Source organism: Podarcis melisellensis (genome assembly GCF_964234715.1).
Source record: "Podarcis melisellensis genome assembly, chromosome: 8".
NCBI lineage: Eukaryota > Metazoa > Chordata > Lepidosauria > Squamata > Lacertidae > Podarcis > Podarcis melisellensis.
Genome location: NC_138540.1, coordinates 58483025 through 58508851, shown reverse-complemented (window position 1 = coordinate 58508851; position 25827 = coordinate 58483025). Strand labels below are relative to the sequence as shown.

At 48.2% G+C, this 25827-nt stretch overlaps 1 protein-coding gene across 7 annotated transcripts in view; it reads right to left on the bottom strand.

Annotated features, from left to right (window-relative positions):
* MACF1 (microtubule actin crosslinking factor 1) overlaps positions 1-25827 on the bottom strand; it is a 287679-nt gene that overhangs the window by 180551 nt on the left and 81301 nt on the right. For 5 of the 7 annotated variants that reach the window (XM_081922848.1, XM_081922840.1, XM_081922836.1 and 2 more), the window contains 4 exons: positions 15558-15619; positions 14797-14886; positions 9927-10004; positions 2839-2931 (listed from right to left, as the gene is read on the bottom strand). In XM_081922848.1, the coding sequence (XP_081778974.1) occupies positions 2839-2931; positions 9927-10004; positions 14797-14886; positions 15558-15619 (323 nt within the window). Of the gene's footprint in view, positions 1-2838; positions 2932-9926; positions 10005-14796; positions 14887-15557; positions 15620-20344; positions 20541-25239; positions 25395-25827 lie in introns of those variants that run through there. The other 2 variants (XM_081922835.1, XM_081922834.1) reach the window with 2 other exon arrangements.

The window sequence follows — 25827 nt, the reverse complement described above, 5'->3', positions numbered from 1 at the left end:
GCCTGTCACTGCCAGTTCAGACCCCATGAGAAAATATATGTGAGCTTAAGAATCGTTTTACACTTGTTTGCACTGAATTGCATTTGCCATTTTACTGCCTGTTTACTCGGTTTGGAGAGGCCCTTTTGGAGATCTTCACTATCTCTTTGTGTTTTAACGATCCTGAAAAATTTAGTATCTTCAGCAAACTTGGTCATCTCACTGCTCACCTGTAACTCTAGCTTGTTTAAGCACAGGCTAAAAAGCACAGGTCCCAATACTGATCCTTGGGGTACTCCACAAGACAGCCACATTGCCAAAAAAGAATCCCCATAATTCCAATTTTGTGGGGGGATGCGAAGGAGAGAAAAGGATTCATGCTGAATTGCAACAAGCAACTGATATCCCAGAAAAACTCTCCAGTTGGGAGCTGTTAAGCTCTAGCCAAGCTCATTCTCACTGACTAGTCCCCCCCCCCCCCCAGGGCTGATAGCTGTTCTCATCTAGAGTAAGTGAAGCAGCAGGGACCCTGAAGCACTTCCTGGGCACCAAAAATGCAGGCTCACAGAGGCCCACTGCCATCAACCCCTCCAGCTCTTCCATCCCCTTCTTTCTCTGTACAGCAACACCATCTAGTGTCCGCAGACAACAAAGATCCCTCACATCAAATGTGGAGTTGTTTTTTGGTGGGGTGGGGAATCAATACCTTTTCCAGCAGTATTTGTAAGATTTTGAAGCCAACAACCTCAAAATCAGCCTTTGGCAGCCTGGTGCCCTCCAGATGACCTTTAAATTGATTTGTCTGTAAGCCCACTCTGGGAACCTTTTGAGATGAAGAGTGGGGTACAAATGCTCTAAATAAATAATAAATAATAAATAAATATCCCTTGTAAAATGCCATTATAAACAATGCAGAATGACACTAAAAATGACTGGCTCATCTTAAAAATATAAAGGCCTGAATATAACCTTGCCATCCTGAATCCTGAATGTGGTCTCCAGGCACTGTCCAGACCCAAACCTGATTAGCTTCTGCAGGGGGTTGGCCTTGTGATCTCTACACTTGGGAATATGTTGCAGCCCAGCCTGGGCAAATCCTCCTTCACACCCAATGTGGCAGACGGAATGATCCGTGATAATCTCCAGCTCCAAGTCCAAGCGTTTCTGTGATTTCCAAACTCTTTGTGGCCTCTTTCTTGGTTTAAAAAGTCGGCCTGTATCTAATAAGTAAGGATTTGCAGTATATGTGTAGATGTCACTTGTTTTGGTATGTACTGTGCCTTCTTCAAAAAGAGGAATTGTGTGTGTGTTTTAAAGAAAAGAGGCTTCTAGTCCACACCTAACAGCCATGAGGAGGGCATCTACTTCGATAAAAGCGGATTCAATGGCACACTCACTCACTCACAGCTGCCATCAAATTTGCCCCACTTCCTAGAAAAGTGAACCAGGTTTCCATTGGTGGGAGGAGACAGTGTGGGTGGAAGGAGGTGTCCGCAGATGGATTGCCAACAGTACCATGTATGCAGATTGTAGGGCACAATGTTCATCCCATGGGGAGCATTTCTCCCAGTCAGGCCTGGCACTCAAAGCACAACTGTCCCAGCAGAATGCCACAGAGAGGAAAACCTTACATCCATTAGACAAAAGGGTGGAGGCAAATATCTATTTACTCAGTTCTACAGGAAACACATGAGCTACCAGAACTACTCAAGAGAATGGCATGACTGGTCCCCTGGCCCAATTGGCATCCCATAGGAGTTCCTGACAGCCTTCCCACACAAGGACCACCACCCAGGCATACCAACAGCAAGGCGACACACCTGTCAATCTATCACAGCAGAGTTCATGACAAAACAGTTGCTATGCCTGAAGGCACTTCTCAACTGACACCATCCAGGTGTTGTGGAGATCATCCAATTATAAAATATTTCCATTTCTTGCAACCAAATATTGAAAAGCATGCAGCCAATAATGTGCATGATGTAACTTGCTTGCAAATTTATGGGCTGACAAAGGAGAGAAATGGAAAGACCTTGGCTCAGTCCCCCCCCCCCGCCATAGACTCTGCATGTGGCCTTGAGCAACACATGGGCCAGCTGTGAAATGGAAATAATGTTCTCCTTATGGCTGCACTAGGAATATAGTATTATTTGCCTTCTCCCATGCCAGGGGTAGGAAACCTCTGGCCCTTTAGGTGTTGGACTCCAGCTCCCATCAGCCAATTAAGGATGATAGGCACTGCAGTCCAACAACATCTGGTGGACCAGAGGCTTCTCATCGCTCTCCTATGACAAAATTACTTTGTAAAAACAAATAACCACCAACACACGTATTGAGATGTTCAGACCCTAAGCAGAGATCCAAACTCATCTACCAAGCTGAGGAAGCACAGCTGCCTCAGATGCTGAACAAAAATCCTAGGATTTTTTGTGACCTCCTGGATTAATTACAGAAAATTATTTTGGGAGGAACACTGTCCTATTAATGTGGGATCACAACATCCCTCCTTCAAAGACAGTAATTTCCAGATTCCATCCCCAGCACTCAAAAATCTCCAATGATCTCCAGCTCAGCTAAGCAAACAACAGCCTTCCCAATTACTTCACTGCCGATCAAAAGGCCTGTAACATGCTCACATGGTCAGTCATTAATGGATGAATTATGCAAACAATCAGCGAGAGCAGCTGCATATTCTCTAACGTTCTGGTCTCCATGACACTAGGATATGCTAACAGACCAATCAGGATTCATCATAAAATGCAGACCTCACCCTACAGATGTTGAATTGAGCTGGATCCCGGATGCAGTATGCATCTCTGTCTGTCTGATGTTCAAAGATGAGAGAAACCAACTTCTTACCTGGAAGTGCAAGATGATGGTCCAGATCAGCCCCAGTGTCAGCTTGGGGTTCCCATCTGTTATGTCGTCATTGCGAATGTTCACCAGCTTTACCTGGAAGGCAACCAAACATGAAGATGTGGTGAAAAAGCAGAGTGCTGGCTGCTGCCTCATTGCCTAGGACAGCCTTCCCCACCCTGGTGCCCTCCTGATGTTTTGGAATACAACTCCCAACAGTCTTGCTGATGAGTTGTAACTGAAAACACAGGGAAGGCACCAAGATGGGGAAGGTTGACAGCCTTGGGACCACGGAGGCATCATGCTGGCTTAGATCAAAGGCGCACACAGCCCATCTGGAGGTCCATGCAACCCCAGGTGCCTGCAGGAAGACCACAAGCAGGGAAGGCAGCATGGCAATACCCATGCCACAAGCATGTGAGCACAGGAAGCTGCCTCATACGGAGCCAGATTATTGGCCTATCTAGCTCAGTAAAGTCTTTTTTGACTGGCAGCAGCTCTCCAGGGTCCCAGGAAAAGCCTTTCCTTGTCTGGGTACAAGATATTAACTGCAGGTGCTGAGGATTCAGCCTGAAGCCCTTTGCACAAATTGCATATAGATTCATTATTTTACTATTTATTAAGTATATTTAGTGTGGCAGCAACAACCCTGCCTATTGATATCAGGCAGTCACATTCGCTGTGTTCTTTTTGGCACTTGCTGAAGGCATTCTCTTATTTAGACTAGCTCAAAAAGGTAAATGTAAAGGTGCCCCTGCCCGTTCGGGCCAGTCTTGCCAGACTCCTTGTTATGCTTTAATTCTGTTCAAATGCATAATGCCTATATAGCGTGTGCCAATATTAACACTAAAAAATAGGCCTGCTCAGTGTTTGCTCCTGATGTGATATTCTTGCATTTTCTCTTATATCAAGGTGTTACTAATGCCAATAGCCTGATGTAGCTCAACAGCGCCACCTAGAGTGTCTGGGATTTCTGGACCCCTACTGTGAAGAAGGAACAAGCATATCCTAGCGGCAGAAAAACAGCAAACAACAAAAACTGTTGGAGAAAATAAAAAAAGGAAACCACAAGCCATCAGCTCCTTGCATTTTGATCACAGCAAATTTGAAATTGGTGTTTCTTGAGACTTCTCAGGCTCTGAGAAATATGTGTGTGACTATAGACTGGCCATGTTGAAAATCCTGGCCCATAAGAGTGGCTGTCCTGTCAGCAGATTTGGGTGTGTTTGTGTGTCTGGTTCCTATGTCTGGTCCCTGTGGCCCTATTACATACTCAAGAAGACAATTTTATAGAAAAAATGGTACTTTTTATTAATTACAGGATTTTTTAAATGACAATACAGTGGTGCCCCGCAAGACGAATGCCTCGCAAGACGAAAAACCCGCAAGACGAAAGGGTTTTTCGGTTTTTGCGACGCTTCGCTAGACGATTTTCCCTATGGGCTTGCATCGCAAGACGAAAGCCCATAGGGAAATCTCGGGGACCTTTTTTTAAATGCTGGCGGTGGGGAGCAAAGCCTTTTTCCCCCCTCCGGACTTCAGAAGAGGTCCAGGAAGGCCGGCGGGGGTGAAAGGCTTTGCTCCCCACCGCCAGCATTTTAAAAGCGGTCCGGGATAGCAGGGAAGCGCTTCCCGCTATCCCGGACGGCTTTTGAAGGCAGGCAGGGGGGGCAAAGACTTTTGCCCCCCGCCCGCCTTGGGAAGAGGTCCAGGACCTCTTCCGAAGGCGGGCGGGGGGCAAAAGTCTTTGCCCCCCCTGCCTGCCTAACCGGGGGCTTTTAAATCGCCCCGGGACTGTCCGGGGCGATTTAAAAGCCCCCGGACGGCTTGTGAAGCCTCCCCCCGCCGCCCGGCATCGGAACGATGTCCCAAAGCTGGGCGGCGGGGCGGGAAAGCCTTCCCCCGCCGCCCGGCTTCGGGGCATCGTCCCGATGCCGGGCGGCGGGGCAGGAACGCCTTCCCCCGCCGCCCGGCTTCGGGGCATCGTCCCGATGCCGGGCGGCGGGGCGAGAAAGCCACCCCCCGCCGCCTGGCATCGGAACGATGTCCCGAAGCTGGGCGGCGGGGCGGGAAAGCCTTCCCCCGCCGCCCGGCTTCGGGGCATCGTCCCGATGCCGGGCGGCGGGGCAGGAACGCCTTCCCCCGCCGCCCGGCTTCGGGGCATCGTCCCGATGCCGGGCGGCGGGGCGAGAAAGCCACCCCCCGCCGCCCGGCATCGGAACAATGTCCCGAAGCCGGGCGGCGGGGCGGGAAAGCCTCCCCCCGCCGCCCGGCTTCGGAACGATGTCCCGAAGCCCGGCAGCGAGGCCGCGAAGCCTGGGCGCGCTGGCAACTCTCCGCAAGGAGCGCTCCCGCTGCTTGCGGAGAGGTCCGCGAAGCCTGTCCTGGACCTCTTCTGAAGGCAGGCGGGGGGGCAAAAGTCTTTGTCCCCCCTGCCTGCCTTCCCAGGGGCTTTTAAATCGCCCCGGACAGCGGAGAAGTCCTCCGCTGTCCCGGGCGATTTTAAAATGCTGCCTGCCAGAAGAGGTCGGGGGAAGGCGGTTTCCATAGGAACGCATTAATTGATTTTCAATGCATTCCTATGGAAAACCGTGCATCGCAAGACGAAAAACTCGCAAGACGAAGAGACTTGCGGAACGAATTAATTTCGTCTTGCGAGGCACCACTGTACAGCATCATATACAGTGGTACCTCGGATTACATATGCTTCAGGTTACAGACTCCACTAACCCAGAAATAGTACCTCAGGTTAAGAACTTTGTTTCAAGATGAGAACAGAAATCGTGCTCCGACGGTGCAGCAGCAGCGGGAGGCCTCATTAGCTAAAGTGGTACTTCAGGTTAGGAATAGTTTCAGGTTAAGAACGGACCTCCAGAACGAATTAAGTACTTAACCTGACGTACCACTGTAATTCTTTTCCTTTGTGGTATAGTAATTTGAGTGTCACATTTGGACCTGGGAAACCAGGGTTTGAATCCCCACTCAGCCATGAAGCTCACTTGGTTACCTGGGGCTGGTCACTGCCTCTCAGCCTAACCTATCTCACAGGGTTGTTCAGTGGATTAAATGAGGATGGAGCCTGGTGCTGATGTCACCAAGATTGCAGGTTCGATCCCTATGTGGGGCAGCTGCATACTCTTGCACTGCACTGGGTTGGACTAAATGATCCTCAGGGCCTCTTCCAACTCTGATTCTATTATATGACTAAGGGGAAAACCATGGATGTCACCATGAGCTCCGGGGCGGGGGGGCGGGAGCGGGATAGAAATGCAATAAATAAAATAATAATAATAATTTAATATGATTCTTCCTCTTCCTTTCTTTCCCTTTAATTTTTTATCAACCATAATCCTAACCTCTTTTTTTTAATCTAAAATTCTGATTTATCACTTTCAAAAATCTAAAGGAGTACAGTATAAGGAATGTTATGATGAAACAACTATGTTATCTGAAAAATGCCTATCAAAAGGAGTTCCTGAGAATCAATGAATGAATGAACACCCACCCACACACCTTGGTTTTTGAAACTACATCCCTTCAGGTGTGCAGACTCAACTCAGTGTCTGCCCTCTCCCTCTGTATATGCCTTCCTTTACCCCTCCCCCTCTCTTCCTCTGCTCCTCCACCTCTATGGAGATTTCAAATGGAGGCACCTGTGCAGAGCATAACCAACCAGCAAGTTGAGTGGCAGCTCTGCAGCATCTAAAACTCCTCAGCTATAGGACACATGTGCATTTGAGAGTGCACATCAGCTGGCAAGTCTTCAATGCTGCCCCTAGCATTAAACATGGAAAGAATCCCTCAAACAACAATGTACGGTAAATACACAAAGCTGCTATTGGTCTATTTGGCCCAGTGCTGTCTAACTCAGCCTTTGTCAGCCTGGTGCCCTCCAAATGTTTTGGACTACAATTACTGTCAGCCCCAGCAAAAACATCTGGAGGGCACCAGGTGGGGAAAGCTGGCCTAACTGGATGACCAGCAGCAGCTTTCTAATGTATTTCTCAACCTCATTACTGGAGGTCCTCAGAGATGGTAGCGACTGAATCTGGGACACAACATGCACGGACCACATGCTCTAGCACTGAACAAGTAGTTCCCCTTCAAGTTCCACTGCTCTGAACAGTGGGGAGTGGCTTTGCAATAGGATCGGGGAACCGCCTCTCCATGAGAGCACTGAGGTCCCTGCTTTGTTTCAGATATCCCATTTCTCCAAGGGCCTCTGCCCATATATTTCACAGCAGTGTTTTAGAGCTGCCTTTCGCCAATCTGATTTAGATTGCTTATCCCTTCACCGCCTCCTATGCTATCTTTGAAAAAATCTGCCGACCACGTAAGACACAAGCCCAAACTTGCTCACCCCACCCTCTGCATTACACAACCAACCCAGTTAATAAAACCTCAGACCACAACTGCCTCAGGACCTGACACTGGAGGAAATGCTTAGTTTATCCACAGAGTTTTGGAACAGGGGCAAGGGGTGGGCGGGGTGGGGAGAGGCTTCAAAGGTGAAATGCTTCTTCAAAGCCCAACCAATTACTGAGGAATAGTTGACAATGATGCTCTCTTGCACCGTATCCCAAAATGTGCTCACAATGGTTGTCTGAACCATTCATCACAAACATGAACTGCATTATGGTCCATAACCAACTCTGAAGTTCAGCCAAAACTTGCAGAACTGTGACTTGCATTCATAAGGATTTATTGGCCCTGAGCAGAGTGATAGTCGAGGGTGGTGCAGTAGGGAAAGAAGACCTGGCCCCATGCAAAGTAGAGCTTAGGGACTCAAACTGCCTCAGCCCCAAAATATGTGCCTTTCCATCTTAAATCTTCTCCTCTCCCATCCTTCAAAGACTGCCCACACCCTGCTGAATGGAAGGCCTTGAGACCCAAATTACTGCTGGCACCGAGAGCACCAGAATGTTTGGGTACAGCAAGGACCAAACCAGGAGCTTGCAGGCCAGGGGCACCTTCCTGCCTATGAATATTCACTGGGAGGCACTTTCAATGTACCATTTTTGATAGCAGCTAATACCTTTTGTTGCTGTTGTCTCTATTTTAATAATTTCTTTAAGTCTGTTTCTATTGCAATTTTTTAAAAAACGAATGTTTCACACTATTTTATGTAAGCAATTCAGGTTGGGTTTTTTGGTGGGTCTTTTTAAAAAATAATATATACATCTTGTTAATAATCTCCGTTGGTAGCTTGCAAGTAATTCAAGCCAAGATAGGAAAGTTACAGACCAGAAGTTGAGGCTATCATGTGATTCTGGTCAAGCAACTCTGTGCCACTGCCAGCTAGAAAAGTCCAGCATCTATGACACTCCACAGTGACAGGAAAATCATTGCTGCATTAATGATTTCCACAAAGGACTGGGAAAGACTCTCTGCCTGAAACCCTGGAGAGCTACTGCTGCCAACCAGTGTTGCCAATACTGAGCTAGATGGACCATAGAAAGGCATCTTCCTATGTTCTCAGCAAACAGCCAACATAGTCTAACCTCCCTGCAAATAAATCAGAATGAATGAATGGGTTGTGTGGAAGTGATCTCAACTGTGAGGGAGAATCCCTCCTCGTTCCCCAAATCCAAACGTGAAACGTTTCTCAGACACAAGTGTTTCTGGGCAGGGATGTGCAGAGCAGCACCCAAGCACTGTTCACTGAACACTGAGCATCCATTCTGACTTGCCTGTATTGAGTCAAGCAATTGTTATACTTTCCAGTTCATTTCCCAATGGCTTTCAGGGGGGTGGGAAAGCAGGTTTGCCGCACAGGAACACGAATCCAACTTTAATTGTACAACCTGAATTTGCTGATGTGCGACTGAATCCCACACGAAAATGGCCACAGGCTAGAAGCACCGAAGAGTGATCTGAGGATTCACAACGGTTCTTGGAGGCTGTATGTTTCTCAGCCTGGAATTATGGGGTACTTGGGGTGGTTCTTCTGTTTTTTTATAGCCCTGCATACAATGTGCCTCAACAAGCAATTTCTCCTGCCCTTTGAAATAACAAGATGGAGGAGGCTTTTCTGAAGCGTCTGTGTGGAGGAACCAGCTACCAAGAGCCTCCAGCAAGACTCTGCTGCTCCTTTTAAACACTGGGCGAGGAGCTATCATTAAGCTGTTAACACTCCCCAGGGCAGGGCACGTGCCTTCATCTAAGCCAGCAGGCCCCAGGGAGTCGGGGCAATAAATCTCGCCTCCGTTCCTCACCCTTGTCATCATCTTCCTTTTAGAACAGAAGCATCAGGACAGAACAAGCAGGATAAGGAGGCGCTGCCTGAGATCGTGGGCAGAGGTTTGTCAGCGAATGCAGAACCACCTTGGTCTGCTCTGCTCCAGCACACAGACAAGACAGTGCTCCCACCCACCCAATTGTAACAGCCCTGAGACGGGCATATTAAGTCAGCTCACACAGAAACAGGGAGACACTCCCAGTTCAGTCCAAGGAATTGTCACACAAACTGCTACAGTTTCCCCCAAACAATCCTGGTAAATTATAATATAATATAATATAATATAATATAATATAATATAATATAATTTCTTTATACCCCACTCATCTGGCTGCATTTTCCTAGCCACTCTGGGCAGCTCCCAACAGAAAATTAATAATAAAAAAGCAACGTCAAAGATTAAAAACTTCCCTAAACAGGGCTACCTTCAGAAGGAGGCCGTTAAGATGGCAAGTCTTGGTCCAGCTGGTGCCCCCCCCCCAGGTGTTTTGGACTACAACTCCCCTCAGCCCCAGCCAGCATGGCACCCGGGGCCAATGGGAGTTGCAGTCCAAAACATCCAGAGGGCACTATGCTAGCTACAATTCCTGGGAGTTCTTGGTCAGGCTCTCTTGCCATTCAATTTATCTGAAGACCAGCCCAGCATCCTGTTCTCACAGTGGCCAACCAGATGCCTGTGGGAAACCTGCAAGCAGGATCAGAGCACAAGAGCGCTCTCTCTTCCTGTGGTTTCCAACAGCTGGTATTCAGAAGCACTGCCACCTCCAAATGCAGAGGCAGAGCATACCCAGCTTGGCTAACAACCATTGACAGCCCTCCCTTCCATAAAAGGTGTGTTGGGGAGGGGTCTTACCTGCCGCTGCTTCAGGAAATCCAGGGCAATCTGCACGTTCTGGAGTCGGTGGAAGCGCATCCGGCCCTTTTCCCGTGGCTGAAAGACACACAGAGCAGACTCAACTCAGGCACCCCTTGGAGTAAGGCACAAGGACTCATCTCCAGCCGGCCGGCAAACCTTCTCCTCCATCACTCCAAGAAAAAATGTGAATCTACTTGAGAGGTCTCCTGACACCCACACTGTGTACTCCCTTCAATCTGCCTCCTCACTTTCTCTTAGGGACCTGAGCATGGGCCACTAATGCAAAGTGTGGTTGCACAGCTCAAAAGAAGACCAGACCCTCAGCAGATGACAGGCCTCTTTGCTTTTGTTCTCAGATCTGCAAATGGCCCAAGAAGGAGTTAAAAGCTTTTATTCGAAAAGGGGACTTCCGGGTCGGCGCCATCGCCGAATGGCGGGCTCCCTCCCGAAAAGGTAGGAAGAGCAAAGCAACTGGACAGAGAAAGATGGCTAGGAAAGAGGCAAGCAGGTCAACAGCTGATAGCAGGTGCTCCTGTTTTTCATTTGTAAAAATGTCACAATCAACAGGTGGGCAAAGCACACCTTAGCTTGAGAACACTTACAAATGGTAGCTTTTTGCAGGAGGACCCAACAAGTTGAACACAGTTGCCAACCATGAGCTCCATAAGTCTCCTGTTTGTGTTCCCAGCCTATCTGGGACTTGCAAAAACAGGGAAAGGTGGCCAAGGACCTGTCAGGGCACAGGGCATGGCGACAGGTGGGCTGCGTTCAGCTTAGTGGATCAAGCCAGAGAGAATGCTAATCCAATTCCAGCTTAACTTCAAACAGAGTTGCATACAAAATACAAGAACGAAGAACTAGCATGGTGGCAACTGCCTGCACTCCTAATCAGTATGAGGTGGTGGGCCTTGTTTCACAGAAAAAGGGCACCCCCAGGGCTCACATGTTCCCCAGCTGAGCTGGAGGGTAACTCAGGGCCAAACAAAAAGAGATGGCAGAAACCCACAACTGCATTTTGGTAAATCACAGCCCAGAGGAGGAGCAGATCCAGACTAGGCCTATCATGCTGAGAAAGAGGTTAGGGGTATATAACCCTTTCCCCTGTTCAATGTTATCCAGATGAAAAACAGCTGCTGCTTTTGGAAACACGGACTGTGCCCCTAAGAGGGCAAACAGGTACTTCAGGTGGAGGTATTATTGGAAAGAGAGCACCAGGAAAACAATGAGCTCCAGATTGCTCTGCCCACAACAGCGGTTTTTGACCAAATTTTAAAGAGTCAGGAAACCCAGTAAGAAACCTCCGCTGTCTCTCATCACCAGGACACCTGAAGACAACTTCAACAGCCTTTAGAGTAGAACAGAAATAGCAGGGTGGGGTGAGTGGGGTCAAGAGAAAATGTGGGTCAAAGGGATTGCATTGTTCTGCACGCACCAAGGGAAAGTAACCCAGCAGCTTTCAGACACCGGCGCCAGCCCAAGACAACTGAGCAATTCTGCTGCATGATTCCAGGGTTCATGGAGAATGTTGGGATCTTGGCGTCTCATGCTACCCTTAAAAATATGGGTTGCCCATGTAGTCGGGGCCCCTAAATGTTGTCAAGCCTATGGCCCAAGTGCCTTTTGGCCCATGTGGCAAAGTGTGGCTGCCTCCACCCAGATGGCTCCTGGGCAATTATGCTGCAGCAACTGCAGCAGTGAGGAGGGAGAGATAAACAGCCAGAATGAGGAAGAAGCAGAGACCAAAGGAAGCTTTCTAAGTCAGAAGATAGCCTGACAGCAAGGAAGCAAAAGGAGCGGGTGACCCCAGAAGGGGCAGGCAGCAGATAACACCAGCAACTTGTACTAAAACCATTGTTTTTAACTCCTTCAGCTGAGGTGGCCACAAAAGAACCCCCAGTACTTCAAAGCACAGAGGAAGCCAAATTTAGAAAGACCATTCACAGGCTGTATACACACCATGCCTTTAAAGCACATTATTTTCCTCAAAGTACTGTAGTCTGTTAAGGGTTGCTGGGACTTGGAACTGCAGTGCGCAGAATTCTTTGAGGGAAAGGATGTGCTTCAAATGTGGCTTAATCGTATAGTGTGTTCAGGATACCAAAAAATGCTCTCTTTCCAAAGATGTTCCACCCAACTCTGCTCTGGCCCCTCATACATGGAAGGCACATGCCTTCTTTTGTTTCACTCCACCTCATGGGGTGCAATCCCTTCTCCACCACTCGTTGCTGACGGACAAACTACCTGTGCGCAAGTGTCAGGATCCCATCCTCTGAAAGAACATTTCAAAGGAACAATGTGGTTCAAACACGGGCAAGCAAAAAGCATGCAGTTACATTTTACTCTATGGAAACTTATGGAGGCATAAGATACCTTCTGGAAGGACAAAGGCCTGCCTCCCCAAACAGTTTATTAATCATAAACAGTTATTTTCTACTTGTGAGGCGGTGAGGAAGAGACTTGACATCCCCATGTGCCTGGGATGTACATGTGCTCACAAGAACATAGAACACATGCAAGCCCATAACATGTTTGTTGAAGTGTGCAGGATCTGCTGTACTTAAGACAGACCATCATGCACTCACACCTCGTGGGTTAGTATCAACACACTCAGTTACCGGCACCAGAAAACATGTACAGATAATCCAGTAGATGTTTAAAACCCAGTAGAAATCGACCCCACACAACAGAGAGATGAAAGGGGGAGGGGACAAAATCAGCACTGTGTGAAGAGGAAGAAAAGGTCACCTTTTGGGGGGGGCGGGGAATTGCTTTAATTTCACTGGGCAGCAAAATTGGGCTAGCATACTTGTGTCTAAGCGTTTGTATAAAGCAGCCTTTACCAAACTGCCACCATCCAGTTGTTTTCAACTACAACTCCCATGAGCCCCAACTAGCAGAGCCATACTGGCTGTGGCTCCTGGGAGTTGTAGTTAATAATAGCTAGAGCATGGGTAGGCAAACTAAGGCCCGGGGCCCGGATCCGGCCCAATCACCTTCTAAATCAGTGTGTTTTTACATGAGTAGAATGTGTCCTTTTATTTAAAATGCATCTCTGGGTTATTTGTGGGGCCTGCCTGATGTTTTTACATGAGTAGAATGTATTATTTTATTTAAAATGTATCTTTGGGTTATTTGTGGGGCATAGGAATTCATTCATTTTTTTCCCTTCAAAATATAGTCCAGCCCCCCACAAGCTCTGAGGGACAGTGGACCGGGCCCTGCTGAAAAAGTTTGCTGACCCCTGAACTAGAGTCATCTGGCTGGTGTCAGGGGAGAAAAGACAGGAAGCAACATGGTTGCACACTCCTCTCGTGAGCCCACTGATTTAGGCCAACGACCCATCTAGCTCCCCATTGTGGTTTCCAGTCACTGCATTCAGAAGCATTACTGCCTGCAACTGTGGAGGCACAGCCATCCTGACTAGGAGTCATGGACACCCCTAGCCTCCAGTCCCCTTCTTAAGCCATCTTACTTGGTGGCCATCACCGTCTCCTGTAGGAGAAAGTTACAGAGTTCAACTATGTCCAAGTAAACACCAATTGAGAGAATGCATATGGGGTTTTTTGGATATCCAGTGTTACCCCCAATGAATTCTTTAGGATAGTTTATTATCTATAGTCAATCAAACCTTTAGGATTTATTTTTTTTAATAAAGCAAAAAGGGCAATGGGATACGAATTTCTGGTATTAAATACTTAAAAAAAACAACAAACTTGAATTTATTTCTTGCCTTTCTTCACTCACAGGAACATAGGAAGCTACCTTATACTGAGTCAGACCCATCGGTCCATAAAGCTCCGTATTGTCTACACTGACTGGCAACAGCTCTCCAGGGTTTCAGGCAGGGCCCTGTCCCAGCCCTTGCTGGAGATACCACCAGGCATTGATCCTGAGATCTCCTGCCACTGAGCTATGGCCCTTCCCAAGGGAGCATACACCTAGGTCCCAGATGGTCACCCACCCAGGCAATGACCAGGCCCATGCCTGCTTATAGCTTGAGCAAGGTCTCACGTGCCTTTAGAGTCCATCAGTGTTAAGATTCATTCTCTGTTTCTCAAAAGACAGCCCAGGTGATCCCTGCCCAAAACCTCAGGTACGCCTGGATTATCTGAGCGTGCCCCGGTGCCAGTTGCTGTTAACGCTGCTCCAAGGAGGACTTTGACCTACTGCGTCACCATCCTCCTCATCCTCCTCCTCTTCGCACTCTTCGCTGCTCGTGCGACACCAGGACGGCACTTTCACCAGCCGAAGGGTCTTCTGCCCTGAGGATTCCTTTTGCTAGCAACCATTGCGGACAGACAATGACACCGAGTAGAAGAAAATGGCACACACACCCCCAAAAGAAAAGGAAAATGCAGCACACACAAAATGCACAGGGAGGAGGAGGGGAAACACCAACAACAGGGTCCTTTTCCCTTCCTCCTCAAATAAAATAATAATAATAATAAATAATATAGATATTTCCACTGCAAACTAAAGCAGAGTGAGGGCGCTGGCTGGGAAGGGAACCAACCCACATCTGCTGAACCTTAAGTGAGACCTAGAGGAGGTCCCTGCTTTTGAAAACAGAAGAGCCTGTGATGCAGAAACAGCTTCAGGACCAAACATTTAGACCACAGCTCAGTGGGGGAGAACATGTCTGGTCTGCAGAAGGTACCAGATTCAGTTCCTGGTGGTCTCCAGCCTAGACCAGCATTACAGGGTGGCACAAGGTAGCACCAGTGTAATAAAATACACCTGTGTGTCCATGTCTTGTGAAACAGGAAGCCTATATCCCCCTGGTTAGGAGTTTGAGGAGCAGGATAATTTTGCTTTGATTGCTAAAGGAAGGGTGGCTAAAGGAGTCGAGGGGGTCCTGGAAACTCACCAGTTTGACACCAGAGAGGACCTCCAGCAGAGAGATGAGGTTGTGGCCATCTCGCAGGTCCTCGTAGAGGTCGTTGATGTGCTTGCGCACCTGTAGGACCAAAATGGAAGAAGACACCTGTTCAGATGCTCTGCCTGAGGAATGTCCCAGGCAATGCAGCAACACAAAGCAGTGGGCACCTCCTGCTGCCCATTGGGTTTGTTGGGTAGTGCGCTAACTACAGAAAAGTTAAAAGATCACCCACCACCACTAAGCTCTGTGCTAGGCATTTCAAACTTCAAAGCCTGTTTTTGCTGCCTTAAGAACTAAGAGCATGCTACATTTTCAAAAAAAGAAAAGAATGCACACTACTATTCTCAGTACTGAGACTAGGGATATGTGCATAACGAAAGCCCCAGAGCCTTTCAAAACTGAGCATATGCCATGGGGCAAACAATAAATAAAGGAGGAGAGGATAATCTAACAAGCTCTTGCTGGGTGCTAAGCAGTAGCAGCCAGCAAAGTGGGGTGCCTCCTGACATCAGCATCACTGCAGCTCACCTGGAGGCAGCCAGGGCAAGAGAGGGTAGAGGAGAATTTGGGGCTCTGCAGATGCAACAGCAGGAGCATGCGGCTGGCTCTGCCAATGCACCTGTGCAGTGCCAACCTCACTGCCATGGTGCCCAGGTAAACTGCAGCAACACCTGTGTTGGGAGGGTGGTTCTGCCCCACCATGCTGGCTGCTAGTGATAAGATAGAATCAGAAACAGCACCGTGCTTACCTTCATCAGGTGCTTATTCACCCATTTGGTGAAAGTCTTTTTCTGGACCCGATCCCGTTCATCTGTTAAAAATAGCAGAAAGAGAGAGAGAGGCCTAAGTTAGCACCTGGAAAAACAAAGAGCATTTCATGTTGCAGGTGACAAGCAGCAGCATCACAAGCTTTTCTCGGAGCTGATGCATGCCTTCAAGGGCACTTAGGGAGAGGCCGAACCATTCACACACAGACACAGGTTGCCTTCTCGAACGAGGGTCTCAGCCTGTACCTTTTGCTGCCTTTCCTGAGCGCAGAGGTTTTATAAACGACATAAACCAAGTGCATTTATCGGTTGTAAGAAGCTACCCTTCTAGAGCCTAAAACAATGCAGGCAATTAGCGGCTTATTCTTTCACTGTATTTTGGTTCATTGGATTTTAGGGATTTAACATTTATTTTAGGCCCTCAAGCTCAACCCAAGGACACCTGAAGCTTTTTTAAAAAAAGAAAAAAATCCAATCACCCCAGACTATAGATACATCTCAAATGAAAACACACAGAGTGGGGGGGGTGAGGGTTCTGTTCTCAGCACCCTTCCCACCTTGGAGCAGATGCCCACCAGTTCTGTGCTACAAGCAACTCCCTCCCCCAGCCAACTCCCTCCCTCCCAATGTTTGGGAGATAATCAAAGCCATTTGAGTCCAGGTTTTCAATCCAACTTCCGTGTGAAACACAGGGCCATCCCCACAGTCTAGATCAACCCAGAGCACATTGTGCAGTAGGGTGGGGGACACCACCAGAGGACCCTTGCGGAGCAAACAGCTCCAGGCAACTTCAGCAAGGAAGCCAAGCCACACACCAAATCCAAGGTTTACCAACCCCATCTTCACTAGCAAATTCATGCTATATAAGTATTTCCCTCATCAACACCCCAAACAGACCCTGAAAGGGGACAAAGGCTACATATTAAAAGGTCTACAATGCTGTCAATAATGAGCAGTGCTTTTTTTGTGAGGCTACTCACAAACATTGATTATGAGACTCCAGACTAATTTAAAATTAAAATGAGAGCCAAAACACCACACATCTTTCCCTGGTTACTGGAAGTGACACACTCCTTGTTACTCTCTAACAATTCCCTTTCCTGCCTCTCCTCCTTCTCTCATGTTGCCCAAGTTCACAGAATGATAGGATTGTAAAGTAGGAAAGCATCCATGACCGATGGCCATCCAACCTCTGCTTAAAAACCTCCAAGGAAGGAGACTCCATCAGCCTTATGAAACCAGGTGCATTCCAGATGTTTTGGACTACAACTCCCATCAGTTCCAGCCAGCACAGCTAAATTATATTGGGGCTGATGGGAGTTGTAATCCAAAACATCTGGAGGGTCCCAGGTTGTTTTGTTGTTTAGTCATTTAGTCGTGTCCGAGAAGCCTAATTTATACTTTGAGAAGGGACCTACTATTGTTCTCTGCTTAAGCTGATCTATAAAGATCCATGGGCATTGGTGCCCTGCGCGAATCATCACAACTCTGCATATTCTGGGGAACAAACCCATCACACACTCCCCCACCCACCCCTCTATTTTTTATTTTTTGAGTCCTATCATCTCCAGCACAAATTCACCCAGCCCTGACCTTTGGCCTCTCTGCAATCAAGATCCAGGAGCAAGCACAATTTATTGTGATTCATGCGCACAGGCTGTCATGCTCAAGGACTCTCCTTCTGTGGAGGCCTAGCCAAAACATCAATGGGTGTTTTCCTCAAAGGGCCTTGTATAGATTTTTAAACATCTGCAGATTTAGAAAGCAAGCAAGGAGCAAGGAGCCCCTACCCCTACCCCCGGGGCAACCCCATTCTAATCACTCTCCAGGGATGGGCTATTTATTACTGACATTCGCATGTTGAGTAGCCACAGCCACTTCAACAAAGAGCACCATGAGGGTCAGCCAACCTTGAGCGCTGCTCTCAGGTCAAACAAAGGTGAGCCACCCATGTTCTACAAAACGCTTCTCAAAATATATTTGCTATTTCAAGAAAATCACCATGAAACATTGTGGAAACACAGAGCCAAGGTGCCTCCAGTTCCTCCCATCATAACTGCAAGACTCTTTTCATTTTCAGGGGGCTGCACTGGTAAGGTTAAAGGTAAAGGGGACCCCTGACAGTTAAGTCCAGTCATGAACGACTCTGGGGTTGCGGTGCTCATCTCGCTTTACAGGCCGAGGGAGCCGGCCTTTGTCCACTCCGCAGACAGTTTTTCCGGGTCATGTGGCTAGCATGACTAAGTCGCTTCTGGCACATTGGAAAACCGACACCAGAGCAGCGAAAGGAAACACCATTTACCTTCCCACTGGAGCGGTACCTATTTATCTACTTGCACTTTTTGGTGTGCTTTCAAACTGCTAGGTTGGCAGGAGCTGGGACTGAGCAACAGGAGCTCACCCTGTCGTGGGGATTCGAACCACCAACCTTTTGATCGGCAAGCCCAAGGCTCAGTGGTTTAGGCCACAGCGTCACCCACGTCCCTGGTAAGGTTAAAGACCTCCCCGAATCTTATTGGCACCTGATGGTTCCCAAATGCCTCTCTGTCCACTCAGCTGCACTGCTATTGGGTGGCTGCAGATAGGACACCAGCCCAGAAGATGCACCTCCAGCAGGTTACTTGGAGAATACTTTGAAATCTTTACCCATTGATACTATATTCTCATTTGGGCAAAAATCAGCATACCTGAATAATCAGCTGTGAAGGAGTTACCTGCACTGACATTTTCATGGGAATTCAGAAACATTTCTATTTTCTTAAGGTTACCTGCAGAACAACACCCAGAATCCTGCCCCACAATGCTTCCGTCTTGGCTTATTAATGCCTTCTGCACTCTGGTCAGTGACAGCCTTTGAAAGCAGCTCGCCTGCAAGCAAGTGCTCGCCAGATGGTGTGGACTACAACTCCCATCAGCACCAGCCAGCATAGCTGTGCTGTCAGGAGCAGGTGTCAGGGGCAGGTTAGCAATAAACCATTCAGTGTCGGTGAAGTTAATTTTTTATTCAAAGAAATGAGGTCAACTCAGGAGGCCAGGCCTAGTGAGCACAGCAACTCATCCCGGTAGAACTTGCCTAAGTCTCCTTCCCACCCCCCAGTTCCTTCCCAAGCAATCTGAGACTCCATCACCATGCCTATCTTTGCTCCTCCATCTTCATACCTCTTCTAGTTCTGGGAGAATGGGAAGAGGGGAGCTGGTTGCAGCAGGAAAGGGAGACCCCCTGGCTTCTTCACTAGCCTGAGTCCTCTCTGACATTTGGCCCCCTTCCTCTCCAGCCTCCACTTCTGTCTTTGATTCTGGACTGCTCTGTGCCACAGCCTCTTCCTGCTCACAAAACCCTGTTACCTCTTCAGCTTCTGACACCTCCTCTGCCCAGTCTTCTCCCTCTGACCACTCATTGTCCCACCACCAATCCCCAGGTTCAGAGCTTTCTTCCCAGTTGGTGCTGCCCACCATTCGCTCTGCATCCAGCCAGTCCATTATACATGCTGGCGGAGGCTGCCGAGAACTGTGCTCTGAATCATCTGGAGGGCAACAGGTTGGGGAAATAAAGGAACATATGCTCTTCACTATTTCACTTAAGTACTCATATAATCGATTTATTTTTTAAAAAATGATTTTGTATATGTATCCCCAATATATGTTTACTTTATTATCACTTAACATAAAATATGTAAGTCAGGGATGGTGAACATTGCAGCCCTCCAGATTTTGCTGAACTACAATTCCCATCATCCCTGGACCATTAACCATGCTAATGGGGGTTGGAGTCCAGCCTGCCTCTAGAGGGCCACAGGCTCCCCATCCTTGCAGGAAGCGGTTCCCAAAAAGAACATTCCAAAAAAACCACCCAAGAACAGAAAATACCTTTACAGAAGAAAACCATCTCCATGCTACATTAAACTTCCCTTATCACACCATAACTTAGTGTTGCATTTCTATCAACTAACCAATGTCTAGTAATGGCTTCAGAAGAGGGAGAAAGTATATTCTCACCAGTCAGCAGAAAAGACTGAGGGAGGGAGGGAGGGAGGACAACTGTGTCTACTACATGACTTGGAGAGAAATTTGGTTCAGTTCACATTTTAATGCAAAGATCCCAAACTTGTACTTCCCAAAACAACAAGTGAACTGAAACATGGCTAACCTTTAAAATTTGCACTTCTCTGAATTTTGCAATGCATTTCTCCAACAAAATAACGGTTACAAAAATGTGTGGAAAAGATAGTCCCTTGTTACAAAGCAGCAGCAAAGCCCATTAGAAGGCCCAACCCTCTGTTTTAAGTTTTCCTGTGCAAGTCACACTGAGCTTAAGTGAACTAGAGTCACACCATTTCCACCCATTGCACAAGATGCCCCTTTCTGGTGAATTGTGCCCCACCTATGAATCAGTTCTGTACCCCCCCCCCACACCCCTCCTCTATCAGTGGCCAAAATCTCTTGCTCAAGGCAGCTGCCTCCGCTCTTAGCACAGCCCTTTCTGCTCCCCCTTTCCTTTCCCCCAGAAACCTTCATTTGATGCCCCAAATTCTCTTCCTACAAGGCTGGAATTAAAAAAAGAAAGGGAAAACAGAAATATATTAGGTGATGGCATGTCCCATGCATGAGTCAGAAGGCTCAGGCTTTACTCCACAGGACACTTTATAGGAAGCAAGTGAAGTAACCATGAGTAACCTCTGAGTAGCCATGCTTAGGATGAGGCTGCCACGCACTCCACTCCCCACCCCCATCATCAAGGAAGATGTAACCAACAAGGAGGCCATACTAACCAAAGCAGCACATCTTGTACACGAGGTGGGCGTTCAGCTCCCTCTCCCCTCTGAAGATGTGCCACATGGACCCCTCAGAGCCCAGCGCCATTGGCATCAAGTCCTTGGTTTGCATGAGAGCTCTTCCAACTCCGGGTTTCCCCGTGAGTCTGTTATCCTCAGCGTGGTCTCCTAGCCCCATGCCCTGGCTGCCGGCTTCCTCACCACAGCTCCTCCCACAGCTTCCTCCTTCGTGATCGGCAGCAAAGGAAAGCGCGCACGCGCACAAGCCTCCCTTCAGAACATCTCTGCAAACAGTCCCACAAAGAAGGGAGCCTCAGAGGCTTCACAGAGAAAGGGGTTCACTTTGCAAGAAGGTGCCAACGTCTTCCATAGTTGGGGAGAGACAGCAAAAACCCTCTGAGACACAAGCAAAACAAAAATAATCCGGTGGTCCAGCACAAATATTTCAAAATAGCCACATCATCAGCAGACCTCAAAGGGGCAGGCAGGCACAGGCCTCAGCTGTGCATGAAGATTCAGCAGCGGCAAGGAGGTTGGTCAATATCCTGCCGCACCCCAGAATGGGTTACACTTCATTCAGTCAGTACAATGTCCTTGGTGGAAACTTCCTATTCCCACCATCACCTCTGCACTCAAGAAAGGAGGCGATCAGGTCAAAATAGATGTAAAAAGCATTCAGCAGGTCCACCACTCCTCAAGAGAGAAGAGAGACTGAGAAAAAGATTCTCTTCTTCAGGTTGAGCAAGAGTACAAATCCAAGACACACTGGGAAAGAACAACTCACGACTACTCAGGGACTTGGAACAGAAGAGGAATTTTCCAGTTCTTCAGCTTTTTCTCTCTAAAAATCCCAACTTCCAGCCAAAACTCCATTACACCCAAGTTGCCACCTCCATGCAGCAAGCAGCATGTGGGAGTCAGAAGGTCCAGCCAGCACCTCTCTCAAGAGAATTCAGCAATGCAGCTCCAGGCTGTTTGCCTCCTGGTTCTAATGTGAACTCCCAGAGTCACCAGACGGACTGAAACACTAAGGCAGAACAATAGGCTGTTCTTCTTTCTCTGCATTCATTGGGGGCCTGCAGCATCTTCACAAATAAAACATCCTTGAGCTGAAGACTTTCCCCAAAACTTCCAGAGCTCAGCTCTGCAAAAGCACTAGTTCAGCAGAAGACTACACCATTTGAAGAGGGCAATGGTTTGGAGCGTCCACGGAAGAGATAACGGGGGCTAGCTTATCAGTCATCTTCCTGTTTCTCTTCTTCTAAATATAACTCCACTTCAGTCTCTTTGACCCAATCTGAGTGCTCCCCACTTCCAGCAAGTTAAGCACAAAGCTCCAGCATCACTTAAGCACCCTGGCAGCGACCAGGCCCAGCAGAAAACATCAGCTTCTGGCTTCCTTCACTGCCACCCAGGAAATAACTCCATGAGTACTCTGTCCGATGCTTTTTCTCCTCCCTTAAGAGCCTGTCACCCAGCCTTACTCCTCCTGGGTAGATCTTGGTGTCTAATGAGATTAGCCCTCCCACCCCCAACATACACACACACAAAGAGAGAGAGACACTATCCTATCCACTGAGCTAAGAATAAGTCCCTTGCTCCTTCTCACCAACAACATCAAGGTCTTGCCAGATTATCTTCAACGGCTTAATCTTTTCCCAGAGAGTGCTTCTGATAAGCAACCTGTTACCACCCGACTGCTCAACTCTCAGCAGCCCCCGCTGCTGCCTCACTGGCTGGCTACCCGCTGTCCCACCCTTGCCCACATTCCCCCCTTGCCCATCCAGAAGATAACCAACCAACCGTCTGGCATTCCTGACCAAGGCCAAGAACAGAGGCCACAGCAAAGCTGCTATTGTCAGTGACCTGGGCTGGCCTAACAGATGGAAGGGGGAGCAGAGAGGGAGGCTCAGGGCAGTGGAGGAGCTCAGCACAAAAAGACGGCAATGGGAAAAAATAACAAACCAAAGGCACTTCTCAAACAGAGCAAAGCACGGACCCAGCTGTGCCCATTGGAAGATTCTTTACAGCAGCTTTCTACAACCTTGTGCCCACTGGGTGTTTTGGATTGCAACTCCACCTGCCCCAGCCATCATGGCTACATGGTGATGTGGTGGGCTGATGGGAATTATAGTCTGAAATGTCTGGAGGACACCAGGTTGAGAAAGGCTGCTGGCTGCTGCAAAGCCTCCAGCAATTACAAGATCTGCAGCTGGACACCGCAAAGGCTACCTTATGAAAGTCAGGTTCCGATCCGATACACAGGATAGGTAACTGGGCTCCAGGTACTCAATGGGTTCTGTAGCAAGGGACTAACCAGAAACATGCACTTGATGAAAGAAAAAGACTGACAGCACATAGGGATGCAGAAAGCTGCCTTGTGCCAATTCACCTGACTTCCAGCAGCTCTCCGGGGTTTCAGGCAGGAATCTTTCCCAGCCCTATAACTGGCAATGCTAAGAAGAATTGAACCTGAAGCCTTTTGTATGCAAAGCAGATGCCCTCCTGCTGAGCTGTGTCTGTCTGTCCATCCCTAACACAGACACAAAATCACATCCTGCTATTCGGGGGGGCTTAGTTAATCCATAGCAATGCTCATTGTTGTTGTTTATTTGTTTAGTCCTGTCTGACTCTTCATGACCCCATGGACCAGAGCATGCCTAGCACTCCTGTCTTCCACTGCCTCCCGCAGTTTGGTCAGACTCATGCTGGTAGCTTCAAGAACGCTGTCCAACCATCTCGTCCTCTGTTGTCCCCTTCTCCTTCTGCCCTCCATCTTTCCCAACATCAGGGTCTTTTCCAGGGAGTCTTCTCATGAGGTGGCCAAAGTATTGGAGCCCCAGCTTCACAATCTGTCCTTCCAGTGAGCACTCAGGGCGGATTTCCTTAAGAATGGATAGGGTTGATCTTCTTGCAGTCCATGGGACTCTCAAGAGTCTCTTCCAGCACCATAATTCAAAAGCATCAATTCTTTGGCAATCAGCCTTCTTTATGGTCCAGCTCTCACTTCCATACATCACTAGGTTCTGTAATTACCAACCACTATTGTAGATAAGGATACCTTCAACTTCAGTTGTCTTCTAGAAGAGGGTTTCTTTACCCAACCATGATTCAACGCAAACACACCAAATATTAACAAGGATTTCCACAGTGTTGCAAAGGCCACCCCCACTTTGCTGATGATCTTGGGCCATTCACAAGTCACCATGTCTCTCTGGAAAAACTGTTTCCACCAGAGATTATAGCTGCAATCTCTCAAGCAAAGACACTCAGCAAACAATCACTTTCTCATGATCAGGCTTCCTCTCTTGCAACCTGCCTGCCTGTCTGTCTGGCCCAGCCCATGATCCTCTACCTGGTCACTGATTACTCTTTTGGGAACATTTAAAGTGCAACCCTTTTGTCTGAGCTACAGTCTGCTTCAGAGGTAGCCAACATGTTGCCATCAAAATGTTGTTGGACTCAGAACTCCCACTGTCCTTGGCTAGGCTTTATGGGAGCTGAAGTCCAGCATCTGGAGGGCACTATGCTGGCTACCTATGGTCTACCCAGACATGTGCATGAGGTTCCTTGTGCTGGGGGCTGCTTCTCAACTAGCTTCCCATTTCTACCTCCCTGGAGACGCTCCCCAGTCAGGATCCCCCAGCTTCACTGGACTCCTGTGCTTTCAGTCCTCTTCCTTGGGGCATCTGCTGACTTCTGAGTCCCGCACTCATCAAGGGACTTCCCACAAAGAGGCTCAAGGCTGCTTCCCCAAACAGCAGGTGAAGCGAGGAAAGCAAATGGATCAGACCATCAAGAATATGCACTGAAGCAGGGCAGGGTGGATTTAGTCCCGTCCCAGTTCAAAGCTGGAACAGAATAGACTTTAATGGGTATACAGTGGTACCTCTACTTACAGATGCGATCCATTCCGGGGTGCTGTCTGCACCCCGAAAAGTCTGTAAGTAGAGTGCCGCTTCTGTGCATGATGCAGTAGATCGCTCCTGTGCATGCGCGAAGCAGTGAACCCGGAAGTACTTCCGGGTTTGCCATGTTCATAACCAGAAAAAACGCAACGTGAAGCAAACACAACTCGAGGTATGACTGTATAAGCATTCCTTCCTATATCACTGTCTCAATTTCAGCCCCTTTCTGAATTATCCCTAGCATGGAATTTGCCTTTTTCACTGCCTCTGCACATGAAGTTGAATTTCCAGCTCTACAATAACTTCCTTTGCAGAAGCCATGCTGATTCTCCCCCAGCGGCACCTGTTCTTCTTTGCTCTCTAATCCTTTGTGCTAAAAAGAGTTTTTCAAGTGCTGAGTTTTAGGTTTGCATGGTGCTCTGGGATATTGTGTGGAAACCAGAATGTTAAGGAAGTGTAAGACTGAAAATCCCCATTCATAGGAATGAGGCAGAAATGTATACAAGGCCCCAGAGACATAGCCACCTAGTGCTGTCACTTAGGAAACTGTCATCGTGGCATAAATCAGAATGCTCTTCTACCAATGAACACCGGTGACATGCAGAGGGGCTGAGTCATGGGCATCACCTGAGTCCACTGACAACTCATTTAGTTTCCTCAAAGAACTACAATTCCCAGAGCTCTTTGACAGTTAAAGGAAGTACTGAAACTTTCTTATGTGCAACAAAGAGTCTCGTAAGTCTAACCCTCTGGAAGCTTCTCTTATGTGTGTCCAGCATATTCCATGACATCACCAACCCAGCAGTGCTTCTGGGCTGTTCCTGACCTCTTGCCATCAAGCAGAAAAAGAGGACTCCTGCTTCGAACAAGGTCAGGTGGAAGAACAAACACACACACACACACACACACACAGAGAGAGAGAGAGAGAGAGAGAGAGAGAGAGAGAGAGAGAGAGAGAACATTTTGGTCCTCAAATAACAGTACCTTCCTGCCTCCTGCTCTTCGTCCAATACAAGATCCCAGCAACTCCAAGAACGTGACTCAAGACGAAAACAGTGGGTGGCAGGAAAGTGCCATTCAAAAGGGGCATTTGCCTCCTGGTTCCCGCACCGTTATCACAGATCCCGAGTTTTAAATTCTTCTCTTGAGGCCGCAAGCGCCCAGACACAGCATCACATGGAACAGGGCGGGCGAGAACAGCAAAGGCACAGAGTTCAGAGGAGAGAAAGAGAGCAAGAGAGGAGAGAGAGAGCTGTCTCTGGAAGGAGGGGGGTTTTTCTCTTCCTCTCTCATCAGCCCATGGGGTAGGGGAGAAACAGCCTGCCCTCTGTTGCTTCCAAAACAAAAATGCCCGACGGAGCAAGGGGACTCCGGACAGAGAAAGTGAGCAAATGAGCGTCTGGGTGACTCAAACATCTTTCCTTGGCATCCACCAACGTGATGAAATGAACCAACTTCAGCCTCTCCCCCCCCCCCCTTCAAGAGAGAGAGCGTCATGCTCTTAAATTTCCATTCCTAAGCCCATTGGAATGCCCACTCTCCAAGCAGACTTGTTTGGAAGAGAACAGGGAA